Genomic DNA, 11,666 nt, shown 5'->3' with positions numbered 1-11,666 from the left:
GCTCTTTCTGTGTGCCCCCCCCCCCCCACTCCCACCAGTGTTTGGATGTTGCTCCTCTCTACAACACCTCATTAATTCATACTCTCCTCCACCCTCCTTCACTGCCCTCCCTTCAGGAGCCGCACAATACATGCAGAGAAGAGGGCACAGACGGGGGGTGACTTGCAGTAAGCATGTTAAAAAAAAAAAAAAAAGGTTTTAGTTTAACACACATACCCTGGCACTGGATGCCGTCCGTGGAGGGTTCAAAACCAGCGACGCAGGTGCAGGAGCCCACGGGAACCATCCACTCGCCATCGCCGTTGCAGTACAGTTTTAAAGGAACGGACACTTCCATAGCGTTGGTCACGCAGGCCCCCGGAGCGATGACTAGGGAAGTGGCTTCGGCTCCGGTGGCAGTCTCGGGGAAGACGGCGAAGTTGGCGATGGTGGTGGAACACTTCTTGAAGAAAACCCTGACCGAGATGAGCGACATGCACGCCCCCAGGTCCTGGAACGCAAGGTAGAAGCCAGCCTTCGAGAGCGGGCCAAAGCTGCGCACCTTGGTGTTGATCCTGCCCGCCTCCAGCAGAGAGAAGCTCTCGTCCGGAGCTATAGTATCCACCTTCACGTAAGGGTTCTCCCTCCACTGAGGGCTGCTGTCCGTCGCGGTGTCGCCCTCCGACTCGTAGTAGAACAGGTTAAAGGTCTCTTTGCAGGAACCAGGTATGTTGGGGATGCTGGCACAGTCCCGTACGGAGAACTTGAGTTCCACGTAGACGCGTAGAACCCCCCTCCGGGGGATGAAGTCCGTCCTCAGCCAGTTGTTCTGGTTGGGCTGTCGGACGTTGCACACCTGGTAGGTTCTGATTGGGCTCATGTAGTCATCGTAGCCGCTGACCTCCTCCCACTGCAGACATAGGAGAGAAGAAGACACTCATATTTTTTTTTTTTTTTTGCTTTGTTTGATTTGTTTTCTTCCTTTAGCGGGCAGCGCGCTCATATTTATCGACAATTTCATGCTTCGCTCCCACGGCCGTCGTGCGGTTCTTCTTCTCACTACCAGCCGTACCACTCGCTATCTTAGGACTCATCACTATGATGAAGAATAATGTACAAAATACAGAGACGATCACGTAGATAACGCCAAAACAATACGGAAGACCTCGGCCACCTAGCGTCGGCGTCTGTTAGCGTGCTCGTATCTCAAATCTTTACTCGTATCTCGAAGCAAAACTTTGCTCTAAGGCTTGCTGGTATCTTGGAATACTCGTATATTGGGACGCTTGTACCTCAAGATATTACTGTACAGCTAAAAAATATTCCAACGAGCAGCCTAGCATGGTACAACAGAGCACATGATAACAAAGGTACCTGTGAGCTACCTCACTGTCTATGTGCACAACTGGAAGAACACCTAACTGTGCATACGCCTCTCAGATGCATGCACAATCGAGCCTCGTACCGGCAGCCATTTCTCTCTCCTACTGCTCCTCCATTTCCATGGTTACATTGAACCTACCGTCCTCAGGTCTTCCCCTGTTAGAAGAGGCGGGCAGAGCACGTAGTGGCTCATAACCATTAAGAGATAAATCAGGGACATCAGCCGTTCAACACAGTGATGTTTAAAGGCAGTGTAAAGAATCCAGCGGCACGCTCTATCCTTCAGTTTTATAAATCTATGCATGGAACTAACATTTCCTTTAGACATCAAGGAATCAAATGGTAAAATATGGCCCCTTTAAATGCAGAGCAGCCCAGCATCAGTCACCATAGGATGGAGGATGCTGGGAAGAGTGAAATGTGTCATAAACATTACTGAAACGAACGGGTGTGGTGAGCATGTGGGCTAAGAAGAACAGTTCTGTCATAAACATCCTGCATCTAAAGGTATATAATTACTGAGCAATAAATGAAAAAATAGATGAATGAAAAATAATCATTTCTGGCAACTGAAAATGTTAGAATATGACTCTTCATACTCATCTTGTTAGACCACAGGTGTCAAACTCATTTTGGACCAGTACAATCGTAATATAATTACCTATAAATAAGCTATACATTTCCCATTAGTTTCAATGCAAATAAGGCTATAAATTTCCCATTAGTTTCAATGCAAATAAGTTAAATTACATAGAAAATATTCCTATTTAATGAAATATAATTTTACAAAACATCATGTACTAAAGCATTTTTTTTTTTACTTTCAGAATTCATCCAGCAGGCCGGATTGAACCTCCTAGCGGGCCAGTTTTAGCCTTATGTTTGACACTTCTACGTTAGGCAGAAATGTTGTTAAAATGACCTTAAATACATATTGTCATTGTTCCTGAACTTCCTGGAGATAGAGCTGTTGGGCCGGAGCTCCGCAACTGCTGCAGGGAAGCGGAAACCGCCTCTGGAGGAGATTTAGTTTGTATAACATATGAATTTATTTTGTTCTGTAAGCCCCATGCATTTTTAATGGCAACATTCCTCATACATATATAATGCGGAGCCATTAGTTATTTATTCCAATGGTGATCGGAATGCGCTTCAGTCACCGTCAGCTGCACTTTGGCAGCACTTCTGTCCACTTTAACCTATGTGCAGAAGCTGAATGTGTTCTCTCATGTCGACAGATATCGCCTGAGAGCAGATATTTGCATTTATCCGAGATAGGGCGCCCTCCGGAGTCATTCCTTTTAAAGTCCATGCGACGTGCAAAAATAGCTACGTACTAAAAACTCCAACCTGACACGGACATGACATGAGCTCTTTACAGTCCCGCCAGGATTTCAACCAATCCCTATGAATCAGGGCGGTCTCGCAATTTTGCATCGCGATCGCTACGTACATTCCTCGGTATGCTTTGAAAGGCTAGGATTTAGCATGCTACATACGATGTATGCTTTGAAAGGCTAGGGTTTAGCAAGCTAAGTAAGTTCGCCAAGATTTTTTTTAATTTTTTTTTTTTTACAATGAAACAACTTCTTCTCCTGCTTTCAAACCTGTTCAAAATGTCACAACTTCCATCACAACCTCCCGCAAATGTAATCTATTTTTGGCCAATCAATTATTAATTTTGCCGCTAAATCCTGTCAATGCTAGATTAATGTCTCGTTGCCACAGGTTTCGTATCTGGTAACAAACATTACGGGTTATAATAATCAGCTTCAATGATCGATACATTCACAGTCCATCAAGAAATAACCTTGTGATAGATCAATCTTTTCTGATGAATTTTTTTTCTTTCTCTCCTCTAGCTACCAAATGCTTCGTTTCCATAACAAATGAGCCGCCCAGAAATTGATTATATCAACGGCAGGAAAATAATGCATAAGTCATCTCGCATCTTTCCAGCTCCTGCCCAATTTATTTCCAAACGATGAGCCCAGGAGTTGGCATCGTGTGTCGTAAATCACCAGCAACACGTTGATGCACTACCTGACAAATATGATAATTGCTGGCCCCCCGAATGTATGGGCTTGTCAGGCTGGGAGCAGAGGAGAGGAGCTGCCTCGCCAGCCGTGACATATGACTTCATGGACGCTGGGACACTTGGAGTCGGCCATTCCAGGGAGAGGGGAAAAAAAAAAAAAAAAAAAGAAAAAAGAAAGAAGCTGGAAGGCGCTGTTGCTGCCCAAGATGGTTTCCATGGAAACCTACCCCTTCCATTGACTGACTTTGCGCTCACGTAGCGAAGACAAATTACACTGGCCGGGAGTGGGGAGGGGGGGGGGGGTCTGTCAGGCAGTTAGCCCTGGGGTCAAATTCATGTTGTTTTATTTTCTCAGCGTTCCTATAGGGGGGGGCATCCAGTGAATACCTTAATTTCTGCCTGTAATGTACTCCTGGGCCCATATTATAAAAGACTCAGACACATGCTTTCAATTACCCAGCTCACGCTCCGGGGGGAGGCGTGCACAGCAGAAACCTACCTGATCGTCCGGACACACTGCAGGGACTTAGCGTCGTGGATCTGTATGTTTGCTCATTTATCTTACAGTACGCGCACACATTTAACTGTACGGAATCTCCGATCGGAATAATACTCCGAATGTCGCGAAGTGTGTTTCTCGTTTCTCATTTGCTACTTTTACTTTTTTCCTCCGAATGTCGCGAAGTGTGTTTCTCATTTGCTACTTTTACTTTTTTTTTTCCCTCCACGGACCAACAACAACACATCTACACGCTGCTAAAATGAAGATATAAAACAGTTGGAGACGTGTTGTTGAAGCTCTGTTAACAACCCAGTGGGACAAATGGTTAACACACACACACACACACACACACACACAGAAACTCACCCCACTTTCTGGAAACGTGGTCCAGGCCAACTCTGTGGTTGCCCACCGACTGTCCATAAGGGTTTCTGCAAATTAGAAGAGAGACGGTGATTTTGCAAAGTTTCCACAAAAGAATAACGGGTAACAAACTTTTTTCTGCTTCCTCTTCATGACCTCCACCTACACATAACATCACGTCTGTGAAAGGACTGTGATTCTACTTCATTAAGGCTTTCTCTCTCTCTGAGTGTCTGTGTTTTTTTTTGTTTTTTTTTACAACCTTCTTTTGATATTCATTTGTGCAGGAACCTTCCAGTAAGGCAGGAAGAGGTTTTCACACAGACAACAAACATACAAACACCCATTGTAAGCACATGCTAATGAATGGGTGAGGGGGGGGTGAGAAGGGTGGAGGGGTTTGAAAACAGCGAGTGAGATTGATCAGAGTGGAGTAAACAGGTGACAGAGGCGTTCTCCGCCACCTCGCTGTGTTACAACCTGACAGGGAGGTGTGAACGGGGACGCACAATCAGAAGAGGCTCCCAGTAAACAGCGGGATCAATGAGCGCCGTTGTGTCAGGCTGTCAATCACCTGAGCTTGGTTTTCACACTTTACGATTACGAGCCTTAAGAAACCATTTCTACACCCGCTAGCTTGATTGGTCGATCCGTTCTGGCGTCACCAGATTTCTGATTGGTCGATTTCTTTGTCACAAACATATATATATATACGTGTTATTTCCGTAAGGAAGAAAGTACCAAGTACTAATGGGGGAGAGCAGCCCATTTAACAGGTAACAGGCTAGCTAGTTACCCCTGGCGATTCATCGGTTTTCAGTTGAAATTTCATGACCAATCTCTAGTTGATTGCAGCCCTACATGCTAGTTTATTTTGTCAAAAATCGAACCAACTGCCCTAACCAACTGTCACAAAGACTAACTTTGAACCTGCTGGTCAAAATTCACAAACATTTCATCACTGCATAAAGAATCTCCAGCGTTGTACGATACGGAAATGTCGTAACAGGAATTAAAACTAGCCCGAAGCGGTTTTAAATCAAGCCCTGTAAGTGAATACAGCTTCTCGCCGTATTATGTTAAGTGCAGGCGCAGCAGTCGGTCAAAGGCTACTAATGTTAACTGCTGTACAGCTGTTAACAGGCTGATCCCAGAACCCGCTGTTACGATCAGACATAATCATTGTCTCGTACAAACACATTTTTTCCCACGAATTCCATCCATCCCCGTTGGAGCGGAGCCTCTGAAATCTTCAACCCACGGTACGGAAAGACGTACTGAAAGAAAGACAGAAGTAAATGAAACAAAATCACATCCACTGTTACACTCCTACTACCGTCGCCGTTTTTTCTCTCTCTCTCTCTCTCGCTCTCTCTTACAAATCGAGTACTTGTAATGACATGACTTGCGGAGGCTGGATAAAAACACAGCACAGAGCCGAGGAGACGCCAGCACTCTGAATGCTAATAACTGTCTTTTCAGTGGGTCACGAGACGCTCGGTACACCTGCAAATGTCTGAGGCCGATAGGTTTAGGGCAACAGGGATCCAACCATTCCTAATAAGCAACCACGGCAACATTTTCGCTCCATGTTCCATATGAACTCATTCATGTTCTGCAACTGAACATCCTTCATTTTTTAACCACGTATCCTTTTAAAGACGCTGCAGCGCCGCATCAAAATACAGAAGGTCCTCAACTTACGTCGGGATTCCACTCCAAACGCCACGATGCACCTCGATTTTCATCCTGAACTCACGTACTGTACTTAAGTAGCTATGTCACTCAGCTAAGCTAACACTGTGGAAACGTCATTATGTAGGAGATAAAAACATCAGAAGAGTCTGTGTGGTAACATCATAATCCAGGACATCACAAACATCACAACAGTCTGACTTACACCTGGGAGCCATAATTCCCAAAGTAACAACATAAACAAATGAAAGTGAATGTACCACAATCCAATGTATGGCGTACAACCGGCGAATGTAAACAAAGTCATCTTCCACATATAGTACCGCGTGAAGACATATTCATCCACTCCACTCACAAACTAGTTGGCGAGATTCAACGCCATACATCGGAATGATGGAACAAGAACGTCGAGGATGTCGTAAACCGAAGACTCCCTGTCAAAAACAGCCCAACAAAAACAACACAAAGGAAGTAAGGTGAATGGAGCACAATAGACGTAGCTAAAAAGATTGTAGGTGAATGACGTCATAAACAAATTAAGGACAAATTAAATTCACCAAACGACGACTTGAAGATTTAGCTCAAATTGCCAGGTTTTTGCCAGGTAACAGCTGCTAACAAAAGCTTCTTTTACAGAAACCAAACCATCCATTAACCCATTGGGTGTTTTTACTGACGTGAATATATGACTCAGCAGAGGCTGTACCATGACATGACACTCTCTGAGTGACTGGTTGTTCCTCTTCAGTTTCCTTAATACAGCTGCGGACGTGTCTGGCTCTCATTCCTCCACTGTTGTTAGCACATAATTACTGGAACAATTACACTTCCTTCACGGAGTCTCAATGACACGACGCCCGCTGAGCACCATTTGTACGAGTCGTTAATAACAGTGTAAAAGCGGGGTGATAGAGGGCAAACAAATATGCCCCGTGAAGAGCACCAATGATTTCAGTGCCTTTGTTATTGTTCCGTTATTTTTGGGGTTTGGTTTTTTTTTTTCAGGATGAGCAAACAACAGTTTATGGAGTCGTCGGGTTTTTTTCTTTGTTGAGGGGGTAGATCACTGGTCCATCTGTGGAGGCAGAGCCGGAGTTGGGTGCACTGTTTACAATCTGGTGTGTGTTCATTAGAGAAGCCGAACATGGCTTCTTACTCTCTTTTCTGCGGGTGAAAGATAATGTGATAGCGTGAGCGCTACATTCTGGAGGATTAATTACATCTGTGGTTTTCAACTGTGTGCCACAGAGACGCGAGGGAGGCGGGGGGAGAGGGGGGGGGGGGTTTAAAACGGGGAAAAAGGCACACAATGTCACAGGAATATTTGGGATAATTTGAAGGGAATTTATAATAAATACTTTATACGTGAAGAGTACGTTTATTTATAACCTTAAATAGAAATTAGAAAATAACTATGGAGTTGTGGTTATCACTTTTTAAACTATTATTTTGGCTCGGTCTTTTAAGGAAAATTTTGGCAACTTTTCGTCAACTAATGCTGCCTTTTCCAAGTCCATTCTTCCACTTTTTTTAAAAAATATTTTGCCTTTAAAAATGAACATTACATTTCAACACACTTTATATATATATATATTTTTTTATATTTATTTTTAAGGCTGACATAGACCTCTTTTTTTTTCTTTTTGGTTAATGTTTTAGTTACATTCTAGTGATTGTTTACTTTTATTTATTTTTCCAATCATATTATTAACTTTGGAGATGGTTATATCATTTTGAGAAACATCTATAAATTTCTATCACCCTAATATAAATTTCTATCCACATATTTCTGGCTAAACATTTTTGTGACATCTGGTTAGGATGTTTAAAATGGCTGACTTTTCAAAGCCGGGGTTTTCAACCCTTAGCCTTGATTTAAATTAGCATAGATTGTAAATAATTTGGAACATTGGAGTACACACAAGTGGTGAAATCACTTGTTCAAGACTTAGTTAGAGCCTTCATTCTGGCACACTACCCTGCTGTGGTTTCGCATTTTGACGACCAGCGTGACACCCACAGCTTAATTTCTCATGTAAATTTTTGGCAAGGACTCAAATAGACATATTTCCCATCATCATGGGAGACAACAGCGGCAGCGTGATTTATGCATCTGAAAAAAAAAAATAAAGCAGACTGTATCGCAAACACCAGATTCCCACCATTAGCGAATGATTGAGTCGGGCCGTCGTGACTAGTGAGTCATTCCTCGATGTTTGTGTTTGGAAACTGGTGTCGTATACGGCTACTTTCAGACCTTCACTCAAATCCAGGAATGTTTTTGTCAGCAGGTGACGGGATATAAAATCAGTCAGGGTTTGGTTGTCTCAGGTTGGGAATTGGTGCTTGTTTAACACACCACAGTTGGCCAGGGTGGGATTTGAACCCCCAGAATTCATCAGGCAGCCCAGATTGTACCCAACCAACTGTCCATATCAGGTTGTTTTGGTGTTCTTTAAACAGATTACATTAAAAAAACTCCCACCCTGCTAAGTCTGTGGCACATTAGCTCATGTACAAAACTCAGTTAACAATGATTACGTAACGGCTAATTAAGAAATAATGAATCGTATTTGACTCAAAGTCCCTTCATATATCATCAGTTTTCAGAGTGCAGACGTAACATTACGAAGAAGATCTTTTCAAAGATGAAAAGTGGCTGGCTGCCATTTGGATGACAAACTGACATGCAGCACAGAAGAAAAATCATTTTCATAAAAAAACAAAAAAAAAAACAAAACACAACAAAAAAAAAGTCAGCCATTGCCTCTTTCATTGTTGACAAATGAAATGGCATTTAAATTTAATAAGTTCTCCAGGCAAATGTTTATTAAGTGACAGGCGTTTGAATATAGAAGAAAAGGCACGGGGGGTTGTGGTATTTAAGTGCATCAACACACAAACAACAGCTTCTAATGACTAGACGGAATGTGTGTTTAAGAACAAGGCCGTTTAATTCATGACTTAAAGCCATAGAAAAGGAACTAATCAGGAAAATAAGCGGCGGTTAGTTCAGCTCGTCTACACCGTCCCCACCAGAGACCCACAGCTGAACGAACACCCCAGGACTACATGCTGCCGGTGATCCATGTAGCCAGTCCATCCCACGGGCACCTGAACCGGTTGCTCTCCTTGTCCTATCTCTCCACCCCCTGGATCCCAGAGGCAACAGAATCACTCAGCCTCAGCCTAACCACAGGTATGAATAAGTAAGAGATTGGACCAAAATGCCCTGAAATAAAATCACAACTTCCCATTTCTAATTATAAAAAGTCAGGACATAACTACAGCCATTAGATCAGTGCTTGTTAATTTAACCCCAAATATGCACACAAACATTGTTGAATTGTATATATGCTTTTTACACAAAAAAAAGCCCTTGCACAAAAGCAAAAGCAAGTGTACATAAATTGCAAAACATAAATGAACATCTTTGTACTGATAGCAAACTGGACTGGAAATAATCACAAGAGACAATAATCGCGTAGCAGCAATACTGATCATTAGACCAATTAGCTAAATACTAGCTTAAAAGATATAAAAAGATCATTTAAAAAATAAACAGAACTTGGACAAATGATGTTTAAAAATTAGCTTAAATAATCAGAAAATGGCCAACAAGAATAGTCGGGTTAGCATCAATTAATAAAAAAAAAAAAATATATATATATATATATAGTAGGTAGTACAAGTAATGTACAAATAATTAAAAGTTGCTAATGTTAGCCCAGAAATAACTGAATATGAGCCAGTGGTTAGCTGTTGCTAAATGCTAACAGCTGCACCTGCGATCTCCATGCCTCCGTAGCAGTCATGCTCCAGCTGTAGCATAGTAAACATTTAAAATGACGTCCTGAGCTTTAACCGTCACGAAAGAATCACGACGTGTGTCCCATCACGATCGATCGGCGGAGGATGCAACGGTCCATCCTTCCGTCCACGCTCTGAGACACCAGAGCGACTGAGCGAAGGAGGGTTTTTGTTTGACACTTACGCTCACTTAAAGGCTTTATCATAAACCGACTAAAGAAACCAGAAACCAGTTCAAACTGAAATGAAACTGAAAATCCCATTTGCTCCGTGGCAGATTTACCATGCCCCTGGGATTAACGCAGCGCTATAACTCAAATTCACTAATCTCTCCTCCCCTCGTGTCATAAAACTACAGTGGAGTCATTCTGCCCTTGGGGCAAAAGAAAAACAATGCCACAGTGAGAACTTTAGAGAACCACCATCCATGGCATTTACTGCCTTTTCTCTCTCTCTCTCTCTCTCTCTCTCTCTCTTTTTGATCACCCGCTGTAACCAAAATGCCACACCACTCTCTGAATTCTCCCAGCGCTTTGGTAGCTCGCACATGCTAATGTTTTATTCACTTTGTGAGAGCGGGTGGGTGTATGATGAAAGCGAGGCCTTGCCTTCTACTACGCTGACACTCGCTGCCAACAAGCAAACACATGAAATATTCACGGCCAAACATCCTCATCAGCGATTACAGTTTGAGGGAGAATGCGTGGCTGTAAACCAACCTGGGCCGCCACTTTGAGAGCAGACTCCGAGACAAATCCAGACACACCTTGATGACAGTTCACCGAGGCGCTCCGATTGGACGCCTGATGATGCAGTTTAGGAACAAGTCATCCGTACTACTTGGTCTTTTTTAGAAGTGTAAATGTCCAGATGGTGGGTAATCTGTAGCTACTGTATTCCTGCGCAGTACACCTGGTATATGTGTTTGTTGGCATAAACACCAGCCTCACTCTCTCCACCACAGCTGTTTACCACTACAGTATCAAGTGCTAAAAACGGGTGACAACAACAGGGACCACATTTAAGAACTACACTATTGTACACACACACACACACAAAAAAAAAAAGCCAGGGGTGTTGTGAACTTCTCCGCCAACCACCAACCAGCCTAATTAATAATCTTCACAGAACATTTACCTTTGTGAAAATGCAGACAGGCATTGTGGGCGAGAACAATGGATTTTTAAAGAAAAATTAATAAATAAAAGAAACCCCCCTACAACTCGCAGTTCTCCTAGTTCTCTGTGCTACCTAGCATACCACCTGTGGCTTGCACTCCGGAAAGTTGCCTAGAGACAAACAACGATTCGTGTTCAGTGGACAACGGTTTTTGATATTTTCCGCTTACTACTTGTTTCCTTTACTGGTACTGTTTTCTTTCCGATATATTTGGTATTCAACCACCGATAGCTTCCACCGACAGTATATCCATATATCCATATATATATGGATATATGGATATACAGTATATCCATATATCCATATATATGGATATATGGATATACAGTATATCCATATATCCATATATATATGGATATATGGATATACAGTATATCCATATATCCATATATATGTATATATATATATATACATATACATATATATATATATATATATATATATGTATATGTATATATATACATATACATATATATATATATATATATATATATGTATATACATATATATACATATATATGTATATATATGTATATACACTTTCTAAGATCCAAGATGTCAGAACAGCAGACGTTCCGCCTATTAACTCCAATTAACAAAGTTGCGTTAACGACTTGTCAAACTCAGCGACATCCTTCGGAGCTGCTGTGGCGTAAACGTATCCTGTGATGACACCGCCATCCATTTGATATTCCGATACGGTACGACAATGTGAAC

General features: G+C 42.4%; 1 protein-coding gene across 1 annotated transcript in view; it reads right to left on the bottom strand.

Moving 5' to 3' along the window:
* LOC103395837 (ephrin type-B receptor 3-like) overlaps positions 1 to 11,666 on the bottom strand; it is a 39,238-nt gene that overhangs the window by 24,607 nt on the left and 2,965 nt on the right. The window contains exons 2-3 of the mRNA XM_008333635.3: positions 4,269 to 4,333; positions 217 to 889 (exon numbers count right to left, since the gene is read on the bottom strand). Of these exons, the coding sequence (XP_008331857.1) occupies positions 217 to 889; positions 4,269 to 4,333 (738 nt within the window). The remainder of the gene's footprint in view (positions 1 to 216; positions 890 to 4,268; positions 4,334 to 11,666) is intronic.

Source organism: Cynoglossus semilaevis, chromosome 20 (genome assembly GCF_000523025.1).
Source record: "Cynoglossus semilaevis isolate Cse_v1.0 chromosome 20, Cse_v1.0, whole genome shotgun sequence".
NCBI lineage: Eukaryota > Metazoa > Chordata > Actinopteri > Pleuronectiformes > Cynoglossidae > Cynoglossus > Cynoglossus semilaevis.
The sequence above is the reverse complement of the archived record's forward strand: the minus strand, read 5'-3'. Positions and strand labels throughout refer to the sequence as shown.